Below are 20,030 nucleotides of genomic sequence, written 5' to 3'. Positions count from 1 at the left end.
CAGAAAATTGGAAGAAACTAGAATATGATGTTCTTCAGAGACATTTTCTAGGGATCCTAAAGTTTCTGACCACTAAGTATATTTCTTTCTCCACCAGTGGTTCTCAACCTGGGGTGATCCTGCCTCCAAGGACATTTTTGTGTCTGGGGACAGTTTTGGTTATCACCAATGAGGGGTAAGATGCTCCTGGCATCGAGTTGGGGAGAGGCCAGGGAAGTTGCTAAACTCACTACGATGCACAGGGCAGCCCCTATTAAAAAACCACCCAGCCCCAGTGGCAATAACGTCAACGCTGGGAAACTGGTCTAGACCACCAGCAACAGGCTTGCTGAATCAGGATTCTCCCCTCGCCCAGGGTTGCTCCGTCATCACAAATGTTTTCCCATCTGAGGCTCTTTCTAAACTTCATGAGAACCCTGGATTTTTTTCCGTACTTTTTTTCAAACACTCTTTTGTGCAAAGAAAGAGTTAAGTAAAGTGCTATCTAGAGTTTAATCTAGTCTCTGGGGCACCAGTTTACCGACTGCCACCAACAATTTCATCAATGTGACTCTGGGGTCAAACTGCCAACGGCTCTCTGCCCAAAGACGCTCTTGGGGCCAGAATCTTCCTCCCTGGGGAAATGTGGGACCAGGCTTAAAGGTGATGATATTTTTTGCCCCCTTCGTTGTGAGCAAATGACCTTGACTTGACAAAAGTGGAAAGAAAAAGCTGGCCCAGCTTCATTTCCATTTCGGTGGCCATTAATAGAAGCCTGATTTACATAAGTTCAGAGACAGGAGCCACTTTCTATTTTCGTTTCCTACAGGGCAGAGCTTTCACTTTTTATTCTGGCCAGGCTTGTGTCGTTCTTCTCTTTTGATTATTTAGTTAATGCATCTAGCCCACCCCCACAGATAACGAGTGGCCTATCATTTAATTAAAAATTCACCAACTGTGTCTGAACATCTGAATGATAGGATGACACACTCAGAATTTGCTCAAGTGACAAGGATTCCCTGGGGACTGGGACCGGAAGTTGAGCCTGGCCAGGGCGGGGCTGATCGAGTGGCTCTGCAGAGCCTCCCACTGTTGCTAAAGAAAGAAGGACCCTCTCAGGGCTGTGCCCAGGCCAGGGCAGTGGGGCTACTGCCCAGCTAGGCTCAGAGGCCTTGGAGATGGACCCTGCTTGTTTCTGTGATCACCCAGATGCTTGGAGATTGAAGCCCCAACCCTGGAGGCCCAATTCGTTAGATCTGAGCTGGGGCCCAAGGATCTGATTTTGAATAGGCAGCCTACCTGCTGAAAGTTGAACTGAGTCCTCCAAAAAAGATGTATTCAAGCTGTAACCCCAGGTACTTGTGAACGGGACCTTATTTGGAAATGGGGTCCTTATAGATGGACTCCAGTAACCCATGCTGGTTTAGGGTGGGCCCTTATGAGAGAAGGGGCTTCCCTGGTGGCTCAGGCAGTAAAGAGCCACCTGCAATGCTCCCTGGGTGGGGAAGATCCCCTGGAGAAGGGAATGGCAACCCATTCCAGTATTCTTGCCTGGAGAATTCCATGGACTGAGGAGCCTGGCGGGCTACAATCCATGTGGTTACAAAGAGTCAGACATGCCTGAGCAGCTAACACACACACACAAGAGAACAGACAAAGACACATACGCACAGGTCTTGTAAACACAGAGGCAGAATTTGGAGCGATGCTGTCACAAGCCAGGGGATGCCAAGGACTACCACAGCCCCCACGAGCAAGGCTTCAGACTTCTGCCTCCAGAACCAGTAGAGAATCATTTTCTGCATTGTGCTTCCTTAGAGCAGCCCCCTTCCAAGTGATGCTTATGAATGGTCTAGAGCCTCACCCTGGGGATTTCGAAGTGGGTTTTAGGAGTGGAGAGGGGAGGAACAGTCATCAAGACTTCTTTGTGTGTGCTCTGTTTGCATCTGTCCGTCAACCAGATGACTGCCTCCAAACATTGTCCTCTGTTCATGGCAGCCCCACAGAAGACTCCAGGCTCCCAGGTCACCCTCATTTTCCTGGCTCACCCTTTCTAAGGCTCTGAAAGTCCTCCTTTGTATGCCACCACTCCTCTTGAAGGATAGTAGGCGCAGTCAGCATCAGATCCCTTAGCTTTCCTCCCACGTCTCACCTTCTGCACCGAATGGACCAGCCTCCCCTTCCCTGGGCGGTGCTTGCACGTACCTACAGCCTTCCCCGCACTGGCTGTGGATGGCGAGGGTGGGCATCCTCTCACATTCCTGGACCACTCTCCCCCTCCCTCCCTAAACACCAGCCTGGAACTCCGTGTCTTCAGATACTGCACCCTGTCCTCTGAGTTGCAATGACCTAGAAAACACCCACCCTCCCTTGAAGACTCTTGCAGCTGGTTCCTGCTACACTCCATACTGCACTTGCCATGATTCCTGGGGAATTCAAATACACAGAGAGAACCTTTCCAAAATCTTGGCTCTTCCATTCCTTAACATCCAATGTTTCAGGCCCAACCTCTTGCTCCCACTGATAGTAATCAGTAATTGTAAGGCTGCCCTTGACTTCGCCAATCTTTCCGTTGCTCAGACCAAAAACCCAGAAGTCATCTTCCACAGCTCCCTCTTTCCCACCCGCTTCCATCCGTCAGCAATGGCTGTTGGCCTGACCATCAGAATACATCTTGAGCCCTTGGCCAGGCCTCCTGGCTATCACCCAGTCTCTCCTCTGGATCCCAGGACCAGTCTAATGACTCTCTAGGATTCTACCCTTGATCCACATCCCCTCTCTTCTCAACACAGCAGCCGAACGACCCTCTGAAGAGTAAATCAGGTCAAGCCTTCTGCTACACATCCTCCCAACACTTTGCCCACAACGCCATGCCCCTACTCAGCACGACCACTCCACTGCCTCCCCTCCCCTCCTGCTTTTTGGGCTCTGGCCACGCAGGCCCTTGTCTGGACACATACTGTGCCACCACCTCCTTCGTGTCCTTTCTGTGTGTCCCCTTCTCAGAGATGACTTCCCGGTAGATGGTACCCTCCCTCCCCGCCCCCTCCCTTCCCCTCTTTCCGGCTTGCTGTAGTCTGGGACCCACCACATTCTAGAGCGCTGTAGAATGTGCTTTTAGGGGGAGGGAGCTGCACCTCCAGAGGCTTGTGGGATCTTAGTTCCCTGAGCAGGAATCCAACCCGTGCCCCCTGCAGTGGAAAAGTGGAGTCTTAACCACTGGACTGCCAGGGAAGTCCCAAATGTGCTTATTTTTATTATCATCTGTCCCCCCGGCCCCCCTAGAATGTAAGCTACTTGAGGGCAAGGATCTGTTCTTTTGTTTTAAGGGGTCTCTGATTTGTTTCCCCACCTTGTGTATCCATCCTGGGGCCCCGAGTAGCACCTGGCACCAAAAGGGCTCAACCAGTACTTGTTGAATGATTGAATGAGTGATTTGTCAGTTGGTCCCTTAGGAATTCAGTTAGCAGGGCTTTGTGGCCAAGAGTCTGAGCAGAAGTCAGGGGCTGGAGGGGGATGGACTGGGTCTACCCAGGTACTTCCCAGAGACCCAGAGGCCTGGGCTGAGATTTGTTCTCATTTTATCGGAAACACCATGATGTGTTTGTTTTTAAAGCAAATGAGGAAATGATAGTTCAGCCTCCGCCGCATTCAAGTGAGACCCACCCTTCAGTGGAGCAGAGGCAGCTGTGGCCACAGCCCTGAGACAGAAGAAGGGACAGGGCCAGTCGACACCAGAGGAGGGCAGCCCCGCTCGGAGACATGGAGAGGAGCAGGTGACTGATCACCTTGACCTTAAGGGTCACAGGGACAGAAGGGGGCATAGGGGATGGCAGGAGAAGGGGGGGGGGCAGAAAGGTGGAGGGGGAAAGCAGAGGGGTGGAGGCGGCACCAGGAGCATCTTCTCTCCCTGGCTTTGTACCATCAAGCAGCTTTGTGGGGAGTGGGGTGGCTGGGGCGCTGACACCCTCCTGCTGCCTCCGAGAGTCGGGCAGCTTCCCCTTTGCTGCACCTCAGGGCGGGGGTGTGGTGTGGGGAGCCCAGACTTCCTCATTCTCTCACTGCCCTCCTCCTAGGCCAAGGGACCCCAGCAGAATGCCCCACGCCTGCCCTGGGGTCACCCCCACCTACAGGGACTCCCGTTACAGGTCAGTCACTGGGGTAGAGTGATTGGATATACCCCCGGGGGGACATTCCCTCTGCCCCCCTCCACTGGCAATGCCCCCACAGCCCAAGGGGAAGCATATACTTTCCTGGCTCCATGTCACTGTGCCCACCATCCTCTGCTGTCCCCGCCCACACCCTCCTGCTGAGCCGTCTCTTCTCCGACCCCCCAGGGCCCTGCAGGGCTTGAGGTTGGGGTTCCAGAACTGTCCAGCTGTCTGGCAGCAGACGCCACTCACCAGCAACAACCTCTCACCCTGCCAGCCAAGGTCTCTACCATGGGTGGCGGCCTGACTCCAGGGTCTCCAGCTGGGGGTACTCCTCCCCGCAGTGTGCTGGGTAACTCTCCTCTCTCCTGTGAGGAGCTGCTGGTGGCTGTAGGAGAGGTGAGCGTGGTCAGGAGGACCCAGGAAGGAGAGACAGCCAGAGCCTGCCCAGAGAGTCTTGTCCTGAGCTCAGAGGAGGCCCAGGACCTCACAAACATCTTCGCTCACAGAAGCTCTTTGAAGCCCAGAGCATTTTGTCTCCCGAACCCATTTTGCAGATGAGTAAAGAGTGGGCCCAGAATGGCAGTAATTGGGGTACATATGCATGCAACAGGGGCTTCCCCGCTGGCTCAGTCAGTAAAGAATCCGCCTGCAGTGCAGGAGACCTGGGTTTGATCCCTGGGTCAGGAAGATCCCCAGAAGAAGGAAATGGCTACCCACTCCAGGATGCTTGCCTGGAGAATCCCATGGACAGAGGAGCCTGGCGGGCTGTGGTCCACGGGGTTGCAAGAGTCAGATACAACTTAGTGACTAAACCAACATGCATTCAATAAGGGGCTGGTCTGTGACTCGAGCCCAAATCCTCCCCTCTCTGTCTTGCGCTTCTGGAGCTGTCTGGGCCTTTGGGTCCCCCTCTTCTGTGCTCTCTAGACCCCTGGACCTTGAGCCTGCCACTTCAAGGCCTTGGCAGCAGCCCCTCCCACGATGTCCCTGAGCAGCTCACCTAGGGCCGCCAAAGAGAGCAGCAGCAGGAGCTTCAGGCCTCTGACGGACTGCCCTCCGCCCAGCAAGCAAGAGTTTCCTTGATCGAAGCCCTCTACCCAGAGCCCCTGGGTGCTCCCTGGGTGGGTGCATGCCGGCAGTGGGGAGATAACCTGGAGACCACAGCACCCCGGGGCTGGGCCCAGAACAGCAATGCTCCCCACACCCCCAGGGCATTAGGAGGGGCTCAGAGCCAATCCAGGGCTCACGGTTGCCACCACTCTAGGACCCTGGGAAGAAGATGCCCACATCCTAACCCTGGAGTACGTTCTGGTACCTGGCCAGGGGGATGGCATTTGCTAACCTGCTGGTTTTGGGATGAGGGGATTATCCCAGAGTAGCGAGGGGGGCCTGATATAATTACGCTGTGTGCTTGGCGTGCTCAGTTGTGCCCGCCAGGCTCCTCTGTCCATGGGATTCTCCAGGCAAGAATACTGGAGTGGGTGGCCATTTCCTTCTCCAGGGGATCTTCCTGACCCAGGGATTGAATCTGCGTCTCCTGTGTCTCTTGCGTTGGCAGGCAGATTCTTGAGCCACTTGGGAAGCCTGATGGAATCATGAGGGTCCTTTTGAAGGAATGGACCCCTTAGGGCTGGGGGCTCAGGGCAGAGAGAAGGGAGGGAACGGGTGAGGTGGGGGCCAGCACCCAGCCAATCCCACAGTGGCACCAGCGTCCCCAAGGAGGACGGGCACCTCCCCAACCAGGCCTTTTTTTAATGAATGAAATGACTTTACTGAAACACTCCCTGTTATACACTGATGTAGTTGCATGCGTTTTTCTTCTGCTCTCATGGAATGTGGATCTTTGATCTGTACACAGATGCCTTCCTCGAGGACAATGTCCTGACGCCAGGGAACCATTCGCTTTCCTTGCAGGCTCTTCTCTCATCCAGAACCTCACAGGTCAATGACACTCGCACCTCAGCACAGCCCCGGAAGGGGCACCTGACCCAAGAAAGGCCAGCTACGCTTGCCTGGGCCCCTGGGTGTGGCTCGGGAGCAGCCGCTGGGGCCCATGAGGTCTGGGCGTGTCAGGAAGCTGGTCTGGCAGGATGACCCAGCCCACCTGCCAGCAGCAGGAAGGATGTGGGTGGGGTGGGGGGTTCGGGGGTGGGAACTAGAACCTGGACACAGTGTCCTGGAGCTCCCCTGGGGACTAGCTTTATCTGTCACCTTGGTCGTCCCTTGTCCCCAGTGGGCAAGAATTGCTACTCAGAATCCTGACTTGTACCCCTGGGGACGTGCCCTGGGGACCCATCTACGTCTCTGCATTTGGGGAGCAAGAGCTAACAGTCTCTTAGCTTCCCAATGAATTCCCTCCCAGAGTCTGTTCTCACTCTGATGAGAGGGGTGGGGGAAGGAGTTGAGGATTCCAGACAGAGGGGTGGCCTCAGCTGCCGGCAGGCTGTGGCCTGAAGGCTGAGAAGCTCGAGGTTTTTCCTCTACATTGTGCTCAAGGCATCGGGTTCGAGCTGAGGTCGCTCATGAAAAGCCTCCCCCTTTTATCGATGTATTTGAGGAGCCGGGGCAGAGACCGGCGGGTGGCCTCGAAGGACACTTCCCTCAGGCCTTGGTGGAACCAGGGCCATCTTTCTTGCCCCGCCCCGGGTGCCCCTCTCCAGCCATCACCTGTGTGCCCCTCAGATGGGGGCCGAGGCTGTTCTGCGCCCCTTTGCTACGGGCTGCAGGTGTGACAGCACTGAACAGGCGCCCCAGGTGAGCCCGGGTCACCCAGATGGAGCAGAGTTGGGGTGTCCTCAGAGCTCTCCTGTCATCCACTGGACTGACATTTTGTGATTTCTGCCCACAGAGGGCATCTCGCCTATAAAAGACGGCCTTACCAGCATCTCCTTGTTTGCCTCGCGTCCCATTCCTGGGAGGGTCCCCTGAGTGGGAGTCTGTGCTGGACTCCCTTGGCTGGTGTAGCTCGGAGCCCTTTCAGGGCTGGGCAGGGAGAGTCTGGGGCCCCCAAGGTGGAGGTGCTGGGGTTTCTGCCTTCCTGCATCTGTACTGGGCTCTTGCACCTGGAGACACCCGGGCTTCACCTACTGCAGTAACCCCATGGCCTCCCCCTGCCTATGTATGTCTTCTTTGCTACTGGTGGAGAGGCTCAAAGTCGTTACCTGCCCCCTGACTCTCCAAGCCCAGCCCCGGGCATACTGGTTCCATCTTCACTGATGGTCCTCGTGGGCCCCAAAGCCCAGTGTAGAGGCCTCAGATCCCCATTCCGTGCAGCCAAACCCCGCCTGGCCCATCCCCACACCATGGCTCAGCCTGCTCCTCTGCCTCACCTCCCACCTGCGTCCTCCCTCCTCCAAGGCCCCCAGGTCCACAAAACCCTCCTGCTGGCTCCCCGCTGAGCCCCAGGTTGCCTTGCAGGGCGGGCACGGTCGTAGGGCCACTTCCTGCCTCTCCCACTTCCTTTAGGCCAGTGACTATGTTATAATAGGACCTCAACTGCTCTTCCAGGAAGGGCAGGACACCCATCAGGACGCTATACAAGTAACCACACGGAGGAGAGTGGCGTCATCCCCAGGTTTTGGCTGAGCAAACTGAGGCTCAGGGTTTGAGTTCCTCCAAGTCCCAAAGCGCATCCCCCTCACATCCGGTGATGCACTTGGCTGGTTCTCTGAAGGCACATGAAGGTGATCAGGACTGTGAGGTTTCAAGGTGACCTTGATGTTCTCCCACTTAGTGGCCATCAGCATTACCTCCCCACCCCCCAGGACTCCTTAAACCACAGGGCTGGGCTCCATTCTATTCGAGAAGGTGGGGTAGGGCCTGGGAATAGGCTTTTCTGACAAGTCCCCAGGAGCTGTTGGTGCTGGTGGTTGGGGACCACACATTGACCCTAAGCTGCTAGTTGATGATGTGTCTCGCAGTGTGTGTCACTTTCTTTGCGGCCAGGCTGGTTGCCCTCTCCAGACTGAGCACACAGCTCCCTGTGTCTCCTGCAGTCTCATCACCAGCCCCAGAATAGGGCCCTGCACTTGTTGACAGATGGATGGGTCATGTGACGCTGGGTGAGAGAGAGGGACAGCGACAGAAGGAGCTGTAACAGCCAAGCCTCCAGTGACCACAGGAAGCCTCTGGACTGAGGGCGCCAGGCCAGAGCCGCCTGGACGCCGTGTCCAGGCCAAGAATCCAGCCAGGCACTGGGCCCCTGCTGCTGGAAGTAGAGGCTGGGTTGGTCAAGCACGTTCTGGGGTTTCTCCTGACCCTCCCTCCTGGGTCTTTGGGCCAGCAGTTCTCAACCCTCGCTGCTGTTGACAGTCACCTGGGAACTTGAGAAAGTCCCGATGCTGGGCTGCTCGTTGCACCTGGATCATTGGCATCAGAATTGCTGGCACAGAGCCAGCATTCGACAGGCTTCTCAAGTGTTCTCTGAGGCTGAGAACCATGGATTGAGAACCTCTGCAACCTCAGCACTGGAGGCTTGGGAATCTTGGACACGGCCCTGCCTGCCTGGGCAGGGGGCTCCTCTACCTCCCTGGAGCCCACACTCTGCGTCTCAGGGTGCAGATCAGTTCTGAGTGCTGCCCCTTGGGGACTCATAACGACTGTGGGTCTTAATGGCCCCACACGTGACGGAGGAGTTACAGGAGGCTGTGCGGGTGCCTGCAGTCAGAGCACGGCAAGTGCGTCCGCAGGTCTGCTTTCACTGCGGCCAGGCCTTTCCCTTCTGACAGACCGCGGTCTGCGAGCCTTTATAAGGGTATTCCACACACTAAACAACTCCTGAGCACCCCCGGTGGATGCGTATTCATAAAGCACGTTCATGGGTCGCTATGCTAATATATTACGTATTTTATAAAACTTTAACAAAAATAGAAAACTTTAAAGGACAGAGATAAAAATATAAATACAAGTTCCCATATTTTCTTCCTGCTGCCCCTGGGTGTATGCACCCCACCTTAGGGCACCCTGTTGGAGGGTTCACTGAGGGAACCAGGGATCAGGAACGTGGGGCGAGGGGGCAGGAGGTTGGGGTGCTGCACGTGGGGGCCTGGTGAAGTTCTGGGCAGTGGTGGTCGTGGTGGTGGGGGCGGGGGGTCAGTGCTACAGCTCCGAACCGCTGGGGAAGCGGAATCAATGGGCGGGGACCGAGACACCGCGCAACCCCGCGGGGTCTTCAAGGGAGGGTCCTGGCTTGCGTGGCCTGGGTCCCGGGGATCCCGGGCACGGAAATCCGGGGCAGAAGGATCTCGGGCGTGATCCTCGGGACACAGGGGACTCAGGCCCCAGAGAGTCGCCGGAGCCCGGCTCCGCTAGCAGCCGCGACAGGTCATCCACCAGGTGCCACTTCTCCTGGACTTGCTGAGGCCGAGGCAGGGGCCGAGCAGGCCAGTTAGGAGCCGCAACTCCTCTCACCCGCAGGCGGGCGGGGGAGGATGCAGCCGGGCTAGCAGTAGCCGCTCTGAGGCCCCGCCCCAACCGGAGCTAGCCCGGCTTCCCCGCCCCGCTGCGGCCTCGCCCTACTAATCTCCCGCCCTACGCTAGACTCCGCCCCGTCAAGGTCCCGCCCCTACCCGCCCACGTACGGTAGAGACCACGCCCACCCAAGACACCGCCCCTCAAGACCACGACTACCAGATACCGCCCCTTCTCAAAGACCACGCCCGTCAGACACCGCCCTATCTCAAGGCCACGCCCATCACACATCGCCCGGGCATGAGACCACGCCCCCACCAGAGTCCCGCCTCCCTGACATTAGGCCAAACCCACACTCGTGTTAAACCGGGTCTCCAGGCCTAAAGCCACGTTTCTGTCGCCCGGCTCCGCCTGGCCTGAGGCCAAGCCTGAGGTCCCGGTTCCCTCTCTCCATCTTCCCCGCTTTTATCGGCGGCCCGCGGCCCCAACAGGGTCTCGCCAGCAGTCCCCTTGGCCCCAGTCCTGCGGATACTTACCCACACCAGCTGCTTCCGCAGTCTCCGGATGGCTCTGGAACTGGCCTGGGACTGGGAGATGCACACGGTCAGGACAAGGCTTTGGAGAGAAGGGGAGGTATGGTCAGTCAGCCCCCTACTTCCTCCTTCCCCGCCTCAATCTCTTAGAAAACACCCCCTGGGGGTCCTCTCTCTTCCAGGATCCCAGACACAGCCTTTCTTTCTCCTCTCCTTCCTCCCGCGTGTCGCTCAGCCCCTCTCCTCTGGACGGCAGGCTCACAGTGCGTGTGCGCCAGGCACCATACTGCTCCAGTGGTCATTTCAGGGGCTTTTACAGGTGAGGATGTAAGGGCACTTGCCCAGGGGCACCGGGGAACCTCCAGGCCGCCAGACCTGGCCCCTCTCCATCCCTGGCTGTCCTTGTCTGGCTCCTGGATCCCCTGAGACTGGCTGCGGTGCCCATGGACAAAAGGATCCTCCCCTCCCAGGTGCCCGTTCCCTTGGCCCTCCGCTGCCCTGAAAGGCACCTGAGTAGGATGAGAAGCGGGAAGCTGAAGGCGTGGGAACCCAGGTAGTAGAGGATGCGCTGGCTGGGGGGTGGGAGCCAGAGGGCCACCAGCTCAGGGACCACCTGCCAGGGGGCCGAGTAGTTGGCAAAGAGGCCACAGTCCCAGGAGGAGCGGATGCTGGGAAAGAGATGGACAGAGGAGGGCCAGGGTCAGCGACCAGGCGAGGAGCCGCCGGCCCAGCTGCCTCGGGCCCTCTGCTCCGCTCACCTGCTGACCACATAGCCCAGGGGTACGGCGGCCAGGAGCAGGCCCAGGAGGAGCACCAGCTGGAAGAAGAAGATGGAGCTGGAGGCGCGGAATCGCCGAGGGGATGCCCTGGAGTTCCTCAGCAGAGTGTACTGGGGGGAGAGGGAAAAAGGACACAGGGGGGCATTCTCAGCGCAGTGTGCAGACTGGAAGTGATTGGTCAGCGCAGTCTGCAGACCAGAGGTGCAGTGTGCAGATTGGAAGTGGCTGGCAGGGCAGCCGCAGGATGTGAGCGCTGCCCCGCCGATGATGCTCAAGGCGCCCATGCAGGTGCACCCCTGCGCCCTGCCGGCCCCAGAGTCCTCACCTTCTTGATATAGAAGGTGAGGAAAATGAAGATGCTGTTGAGCAGGGGCAGCAGGGGGCAGTAGAAGAGGCCCATCCAGGTGACTGTCTGCCCCTCCACGATGTCCAGCACGTTCTTGGGCACCAGGAACTCCTCTCGGTCCAGCCAAACCCAGAACCGGCCAGAGAACCGCTCCACCAACATCCTGGGGAGGGAGGGAACAGGTCCCCACCACCCGAGAGGAGTGTGTGAACCTCACTGGTCCGGGCCCTGGACCTTCGCACACACGCACTCACACGGGACACACGAGTGTAGAACTGCTCACAGCCTTGGCCGTGGCCACTGGCCATCCCCCCAGACACACCCACGCCGCCCCCGTGGTGTCCCCACGTGGCTCACCTCCTAGGCAGGCTGACAAGGAAGGCAAAGGCCACCGTGAGGAGGAAGTTGAAGATGCTGAGTTTGTACAGCTCCTCTCCCACCGAATTCTCCCAGCACTGATCAGAGGGGGTATCTATCACTACCCTCGGTCCCCAACCACCCCTTACCCACCCAATAGGGGGACCCTGAAGTATAGGAGCCATGCCTGGAGTCTGATATGATTAGCTAAGTTAAAATCCAGGCCTGGAGAATAAGACGGGCAGCCAGTTGGAGCTGCCTCCTCTGCACAGGGCAGTGTGATGCGAATGGCACTCCCTGGAGGTGACTGCTGAGTGCACAGCTCTGCCCACAGCCTCTCACAAAGGTGAGACCAGAGAGGGGCAAGGAGATCAAAGAGGTGGGGCTTTACAGAGGACAAAGGGAGAGGCCCGGATGGAGCCACCAGCCACCTGGTAGTCACAGGCGTTGTAGCCGTAGGACTCACAGCTGGTCTTGTTTCTGCCGATGCACAGCACGGTCTGGCCCAGCGAGAAGGAGAACATTCCCAGGCTGGCCAGCTTAAGCACCACGCACCTGGGGGTTGGGGTGGGGGCGGAGACTGTGTCAGGGGAGTAGCCCAGGTACAGGGCACATCTACCCAGGACACAGGTGTGGCTGACATCTGCACAACCTCAAGTTTTTTCCTGGGACCAGCCCCCTCTAAATCCAGGGCCCAGCTTCCTTCCAACCTGCTCCATCCATGGCAATGTTTCCCAAAGTGTGTTCCCCAGACGACTCACAGGAGAATGGTTCTGTTTAGATCAGTATGGCAAACAGTGCACAGTCGAGCCATCCTTCCCACAACACCCAGCTTGGAGAGTCACAGGAGGCACACATGGGCCTTTATATCATTAATGCAGGTGAGATCATTCTTCTAAGACCTATTCCCAGGTGGCTTGCTGCTGCTAAGTCACTTCAGTCGTGTCCAACTCTGTGTGACCCCATAGACGGCAGCCCACCAAGCTCCCCCGTCCCTGGGATTCTCCAGGCAAGAACACTGGAGTGGGTTGCCATTTCCTTCTCCAATGCATGAAAGTGAAAAGTGAAAGTGAAGTCGCTCAGTCGTATCCAACTCTTCGAGACCCCATGGACTGCAGCCCACCAGGCTCCTCCATCCATGGGATTTTCCAGGCAAGAGTACTGGAGTGGGGTGCCATTGCCTTCTCCGCCCAGGTGGCTTAGTGGGCAAATAATCTGCCTGCAATGCAGGAGACACGGGTTCAATCCCTGGGTCAGGAAGATCCCCTGGAGAAGTAAATGGCAATCCACTCCAGTATTCTTGCCTGGAGAATCCTACGGACAGAGGAGACTAGCGGACTATAGTCCATGGGGTCGCAAAGAGTTGGACGCGACTGAGCATACTATTCACACTGTCCATATACCACAAACAAGTGCATGCATGCTCCTGAATAATATATAACTGATCACACAGGTAGGGTGGCCCAACCCAGAACCATCGCTGCATGTTATATACAAGTGTGCACTTTCTTTTTTTACTTTTTCTCTGTATTCTGTGACTGAGCCTGCGTCACCTGCTTTGGAAGCAGGGAGTCTTAACCACTGGACCGCCGGGGAAGTCTCACAAAGTGTGGACTTTGAATGCTGATGCATGTCAAGAGGCTGGTGGAAACAGTGGTTCTCCTGTTGAGGAAGGCACAGGTGGGTAGGGGCTTATTTTTATCTTTCATCCTTTGAGCATTTTGAATTGCATGTGCTATTACCTATCTGTAGTCAAAGCTGTAGTTTTTTCTGTAGTCATGTATGAATGTGAGAGTTGGACTATAGAGAAAGCTGAGCACCAAAGAATTGATACTTTTGAACTGTGGTGTTGGAGAAGACTCTTGAGAGTCCCTTGGACTGCAAGGTGATCCAACCAAGAAATCAGTCCTGAATATTCATTGGAAGGACTGATGCTGAAGCTGAAACTCCAATACTTTGGCCATCTCATGCAAAGAACTGACTCATTTGAAAAGACCCTGATGCTGGGAAAGATTGAAGGCAGGAGGAGAAGGGGATGACAGGATGAGATGGTTGGATGGCATCACTGACTCGATGGACATGAGTTTGAGTAAGCTCTGGGAGTTGGTGATGGACACGGAGGCCTGGAGTGCTGCAGTCCATGGGGTCGCAAAGAGTCGGACACGACTGAGTGACTGAACCGAACTGAACTGATTACCTATGTGTGCGTGTTATTACCCGTTCCAATAATAAAGTTTCAAACCAAACACAGTCTACCTTGGAGGGACTCGGAATGGGCTGCGGACAGCTTCTGTGCCAGGGAAGGCTGAGGAAAAGCAGGCCCTGCTGAATGACTGGTGGGTGGCAGAGAACCTGAGCTGGAGCTGGGGGGGCTAGGGAGGCGGTGGCTGGGTCCAAGGCAGGACCTGAGTCCTGAAGAGGGAGACAGAGCAGAGCCTGGGGGTGGAGGTGGGCTTGAGTGAACCTGCACTCAGCAGGCGTGGGGAGATTCCCTTGACTGAGGCACTTGACCCTTTCAAACCTCAGTGTCCTCATCTATCCAGTGGTGGCGAGGATGGTCTTAACTTCACAGGTCATGGGAGGGCTATCAAGGTGAGGCCTATAAACCCTCAGGGCACATGGGAGGGAGCTGTGTTCCTAGGGCGGTGACTGTAGTACCCTGTGTCCCTGAAAAAACAGTCACTGGCTTGCTTTGGATGGTGGGGACAGAAGAACCTTAGACGGGCCCCCCGAGACTGTGTGTGAGGGTGGCTGCCTGCCTTCCCTTGCTCAGGGCCCCCAGTACTAGGCGATAATCAAGACAGGTGGCAGGACACAGTGTTCCCCTGCCCTCCACACACTGTCACACCTGTCACCCCCCAGGTGGCACTCACCAGATAAGGGTGAGGTTGACCTCAGTGTTGGGAGGGTAGTTCTCCAGCTGGACCAGGAAAACGAACAGCAGGGGACCCAGAAAGTTGACCAGGGCGATGACCCCAGGGGGCAGGTACTGGAGCAGCAGAAACAAGGACTCCTGTGGGGAGAAGCAGGTAAGGGGGTGCTGTGGGCTGGAGGGCCCCCAGCAGCTCGCCCATGCCCTACGACCCCTTCAAGTGTTGCTCTGAGGCAGGGCGGGCATCTGGGAGCCCCTGGACTATTCCCAGTGACAGCGTGGTGGTGGGGGGAGAGCCACAGGCAGAGCCAGTCTGACTTGGTCGTGACCTTGGGCAAATTGCTTTAACCTCTTGCAGTCTCAGTTTCTTCTCCTGCAGAGTGGGGCCATCCCATCCCCTCCCCCAGATCTGGCTGGGATGAAATAAATGCATGTCAGCCGCCTGGCACCTCCTTGTTGTCCTGCGAGTACTTGGTGGCCCAGAAGATGGCACTGATGGCTCCAACCACCAGGAGCCCGATGAGGACGTTGACCCGAAGGTAGGTGAGCAGGTGGCAGGCCCTCTGAGCCCGGGTCTGCTGCTGCAGGAGCAGCAAGTGATGCCCCTCCTCCAGCTCCATCTGTCACGGGGGCAGGGCAGGCACGGGTTAGGGCTGGCCCAGGTGGAAGGGCAGCGGGGCCAGCAAACAGCCCCAGGTTGATGTGGGTGGGGAGACAGGCTGCAAGCCCTAGGCAAAGCTGGGGTGATAGTAGGCTGGGGACAGACGGGTTGGTTTTATCCAGAGCCCCCCACTCCAGCACCATGCAGGTGCGTGCTCACACCCCAACATGGCCCAGCACCCCACTTCCCTCAAGCTGGAAAATCCTGTGTGCACACACTCTTACACTCCCACACTCAAGCCACACACTCATACACAAAGTCCCATGTGCTCTCACACTCATCCACACCTACACTCACATCTCACATTCATGCACGTCCTCATGCACACCTTGAATTCATTGCTGATCTCATGCCTCTTGATGGTGGCGGCCTCCTGCCCCCGGATGCAGAAGTCCCAGGACGAGAAGACCTTTGCACTGAGAGGCGACCGGTAGTCCTGGCCCAGGAACATCTTCTGTGGCAGCCCCTTCACCATCCTGGAGGGGGCGGTGGGGGGCAGGGCTCAGCCTTGGCTCAGCCCTGATCTGGGGTGGGAAGCCCCGGGCAGCCCCAGGGGCAGGCTTGGACCTTGGCCTGACTGGGGGTGGGGTGGGGATACAGGAGTCGTGGCTCTGCCCCTGAGTTCTGCAGCTGGGAATGCAGAGTTCCGGGCCTGGAGTCTGCCGGCAGGGACTCCCCACCAGCTTGAGGGTACCACACTGAGGAGGAATGATCAGGGGAGACCCGGGGCTCTGCTCTCACCTCCGCAGAATCCCACAGAAGCAAAGGAGCAGGCAGGCCAGTGGGCTCAGGAGGTAGGCCAGGCGGATACTGTATGTCGAGCTGCTTTCGGGCCCCGCCCGGTACGCTCCGTAAAAGAGATAGGTGTTGTTGAAGGCCTGTGGATGTCAGACAACGATAACAGACCCAGGCTGTGTGCTGAGCGTTTTCTTGCTATTAACACAGTAACCCTGACAATAACCCCATCAGGTAGAGAATAAGAGTATCCTCATTTCAGAGAGGCCCAGAGGGGTTAGGCAACTTGCCCAAGGACACACAGCTTGGAAGAAAAAGCCAGAACTGGAACACGGCAACCCATACAGGAACCACGCCGTGGCTTCCAGGAATGAGGGTAAGGTGGTGCTTATCCCAGAAGCCTGGACACTTTTCCCTTCTTGTCCTTCGTACCCCCACCCCACCTGGGCTCTGAGGGCTATGGGCACATGCATGGGCCTGGATGGTGCACAGTGGCCACAGCCTCTCTCGTGACTCGGCTGCTGACCCAGACAGCCTGTCTAGGAAGGATTGTCCCCCTAGAAGCCAACATGCCCTTGGAGGGGTCGGAGGTCATCTTGGACTGGGGTCTCCTGAGGCCATATCCTCAGGTCCCCCAGCCTCCCTACTCCTTGGCCAGGACAGACTCACTCACCCTGCCGGTAAAAACATTCCAGAGTAGATTGTTGAACTTGGAAACACTGGTCTGGGGTAGGTGGCCACTACCAGGACACTGGAGAGCTGTTAAGAAGGGAGAGGGGTCCCATAGGGGAGGGTCCCCAAGGCATAGGGGAGGCTCTGCCCCTCCCACTCCATAGCCCCCAATTTCGGGAGGCCTGAGAAGGGTCCTGAGGGCATGTCAGGAGGCTGGCATGCAAATAGTAAGGTCAGGCAGAGTCTCAGGGCTGGACCCAAGCAGGTTGATGCCCAGGGTTGGGACACAGAGGATTGGGGCTGTCCCAGCATGGGAATGCTGGACCAACTCCCAGGGTTCAGGTGGGCTCAGGAGAACTGTTCTCTCCATGGGCCGGGCACTCACTGAAGTTCAGAGCCGGTCCTGGGTCAGGGGGCCGGAGCCAGACCAGGGGCAGCAGGACAAAGCTGCTGGTCAGAAGCAGGGTCAGCAGGTTAAGTAGCAGCAGGAAGCGAAGGAAGGTGAAATAGGACTGGATTCCAGTGCCAAAGAGGCCTGCGGGGGACAGCAGGGGAGTCAGGAGGCGCCCAGCTGTGGGCCCGACTGGTCATCCTAGGGCTGACCAACCCAGGGAGGGTGTGGGTGACTAGCCTCCCCAGGACCTCAGTTTAATGGCCAGTTCCGCAGGCTTGCCTAGCAGTACCTCTAACAGCCACGAGGGCGCGCCATCGTCCACCAACGTTTTGGGGGACTGGCTCTGGGGGCAGAGGCGGGTGTGTGACCTCAAAGCCACGTGATTCAGGGGTGATTGGTGGAGGGGTGGAAACGGTGCAACGGCAAAGGGGGGTGATGCCCTCTTCTGGTTTCTAAACTAGACGCTGAGACTCCAGAGAGGGGAAGAGGAAGGTGGGGGTTGGGGTTCAGGTCGTACCGCCGATCTCGTAGAGAGCCCCCTCCCAGAGCCCACAGCCCCGGGTCAGCCGCCGAGCTGCCTCCCCCAGTCGCCGACCCGCAGTCTGCCGCCTGCGACGCCACTGCTGCCAGCAGGAGGTCTTCACCCCCTCGGGCTCCCGTAGCTGCCTGGGATGGGGTGGTGATGGGGAGGGGGTTGCCCTGAGTCAGCCAGCATGCTCACCTGGCCAGGCAGAGCAGCACCCTGGGCCAAAGTCTTTCCAGGGCTGATGTTTCCACCCCGCGCCCGTCCAACAGGTGCATTTCCCCACCACCCCCACCCTCACTGCTTGGCCTCCGCAGTGTTAGGCAGGGCTCTCCGGCACACACCGGATAAAGCGCTTGTCCATCATGGCGTAGGGCAGCACCCGCACCGGCTGCTGGGAGAGGCACAGCCGCTTCATCTCCTGCTCACATAGCTCCTCGCCCCCTGGCTCGGCTTCTGGCTCCCCTGGGGCCTGCACCGACCACTGCCTCTGCATCTCTGCGGTGGGGTGGAAGTTGGGGCGGCAACGCGCCCCTTCCTGGGAGAGATGTGGGGTGGTTGTTGAGGGAGCCTCACAGTCTTGGCCCTGGTATGGTCAGTAATGAAGAGAAATACTGTTGGAGGAGATCTGGCTCAGTGTCCAGCCACGTGTCAAAGCAACATATGGCCTCAGTGTTCCCATCTATCAAATGGGGAGAAAGGAGTCCAAAGGGCTCCGAAAGATGGGACGTCACAAAGGAAGCTAAGGCCAGGTGGGGCCACCATTAAGCACGGTGGGGCCACAAGGCCAGCTCTGCCCTACTCCAACCTGCTCCCAGGGGCCACAGGCCTTCACCAGCACCCTTTGGCAAGAGACAATTCCACGTGCTGATTCTCCCACTGGGACCGAAATAGTTCCGGCCCCGAACCCCAACAGTTCCCAGGATTCAGCATTTGCAGCAGCACCTCGAATCTGGACCTGCTGGGACCTCCTCTGTCTTCCATCTGGTGGTCCAGCTCCCGGGTCTGGGCCACCAGGGTTCCCCAAGGAACCCAGATGGGGGGGGCGTGGCTACAGCATCAGCGGTGGGAAAGGGAGGAAGGAAGGGGCCCCTCTGCTGCTCAGCTGCGGTTCTCACCCCTCCCCCGGCCAGCCACCAGCAGCTTCTGGGCTTCAATTCTCTCTCCCACTCCTCTGACGATCCGCCTGACCCCCCACACACAACTCTGCACCCACTCACCTGGGCTCCAGAGACCAAGTGCCCGGAGGAGACCGTCCTCCGACCGGCTCCCGCCACGCCGGGCAGGGTTGCGAGAGTCGAGGGGAGCGGGGTCACATGACAGGAACCGTAGCTCCCCACCTTCTGGTCGCCGCCTCTCCCCTCTGTACTCTTCTCTCCCCGACCTCCGGCAGTTTCCCCGCTCTGCACCGAGGCCCGCACTTCCTGCCGGGGCGAGGGGCGCGGGCGGGCAGGTGAGAGGCGCCGCGGCTGAGCGCTGCGCTGGGGTCCTGCCCTGCCCCTTCCCGCCGGGCACCCGGGCTGGCGACACGGCGTCTGGGTCCAGGGTTTGACCCCGCAGGGCTGCGGGTGGCGGGCTGCGAGCCCCGCCTCTTATCCGCCGGGAGCCCCGGCGGGCTGTGCTGGGCTCGCAAGGCGCGAAGAGTACAAAAACTTAGTGGGTGGGTCCCATCACTTGGAGCTGCCGGCCCTGGCGGTATTTCTCAACATCCCGCCTCCCATCATCGGCACTTGAGCCGAGTCGGCCCGGCGCCCGGCCTGTAGGAAGCGCTCAGGAACCGGCTCCACTCACGCCCCTGCTCCACTCACGCCCCGCCCCAGCGACTTGTTTCAGAGCCCTCTTGGCCCCTTTCTCTCTGCTGGGACCCCGTGGGAGGCCCCGCGATCCTGCCCTTGCTTTTTCTCCCTCTCCACCTCCTTCAGGACCCCGTCATTTCTAAGGAGCTCAGAGGTTTTCCTGCCTCTCTGCGCAGTCCCCTTCCCGGTTTTCCAGACCCCTCCTCTATGCCCCAGGCTGCGTGCTGGTGCTGGGCACACAGTGAGCACAGAGAGGGGCCCGAGAGCTGTGAAATGGACTGGCAAATGTACATGTCAATAGAAAGTGCCACATGCTCCAACAGGGGTCAATCCCAGAAGACTCCATGGAAGAGGTGACTTTCAAGTTGGGCCTGGGATCGTGCAAATACAACAAGCTGGAGCATGGGCGTGCAGGGCGGGGAACAGTGTTGGCAGGGAGAGGCAGGGACTAGGCAGGGCTTGTTCTCCATGCTGAGGTGCTTGCGCCAAGACCCAGCCGGAGGTAAAGACTCTGTGTGGACATCCTGGCTTGGCCTACCTGTCCTCCCCTCCAGGAGGGCCCTCTCCTTCCTTTCTGCCTTCCAGCTCACTTTCACTGCCCACCTTCCCAGGCTTCTCCCAGCCAAGAATGGCTCCCACCACTGTCCAGAGGCCACCCTTTTCTCAAACCCAGGGGACTCTCCTCTGGCCCTCTCCCGGACTCTCTCGAGGTCAGCTTGCTAGGTAGAGTTCCTGGGTGGACAAGATTCAGGTCGTGGTGGATGACCCCCCTGGAGGCTGACTGACCACTCAGCCTGCTTCCTCATCTCTGAACTAGGGT

General features: G+C 58.1%; 1 protein-coding gene across 3 annotated transcripts; it reads right to left on the bottom strand.

The window, feature by feature from the left end:
• Window positions 1-8,963: 8,963 nt before the first annotated feature.
• On the bottom strand, window positions 8,964-20,005 carry TMC8 (transmembrane channel like 8). Of its 3 annotated transcripts, none has more exons than XM_005910333.3 (16): window positions 18,635-20,005; window positions 17,759-18,000; window positions 17,409-17,557; window positions 16,883-17,032; window positions 16,499-16,584; window positions 15,832-15,968; window positions 15,419-15,566; window positions 14,879-15,049; window positions 14,431-14,570; window positions 11,989-12,112; window positions 11,558-11,655; window positions 11,180-11,363; window positions 10,834-10,964; window positions 10,585-10,743; window positions 10,079-10,157; window positions 8,964-9,488 (listed from the first exon to the last, which is right to left on the bottom strand). In XM_005910333.3, the coding sequence occupies exons 2-16, from the start codon at window positions 17,908-17,910 to the stop codon at window positions 9,261-9,263; spliced, it is 2,136 nt and encodes a 711-aa protein (XP_005910395.2). In that variant the 5' UTR covers window positions 17,911-18,000; window positions 18,635-20,005; the 3' UTR covers window positions 8,964-9,260. The 3 variants fall into 3 exon arrangements, with proteins under 3 accessions (XP_005910395.2, XP_070245273.1, XP_070245274.1); XM_070389172.1 differs by having other exon boundaries at window positions 17,759-17,952; XM_070389173.1 differs by lacking the exon at window positions 10,585-10,743.
• Between the last annotated feature and the right edge of the window lie 25 nt (window positions 20,006-20,030).

This window comes from Bos mutus, chromosome 19 (assembly GCF_027580195.1).
Source record: "Bos mutus isolate GX-2022 chromosome 19, NWIPB_WYAK_1.1, whole genome shotgun sequence".
NCBI lineage: Eukaryota > Metazoa > Chordata > Mammalia > Artiodactyla > Bovidae > Bos > Bos mutus.
The sequence above is the reverse complement of the archived record's forward strand: the minus strand, read 5'-3'. Positions and strand labels throughout refer to the sequence as shown.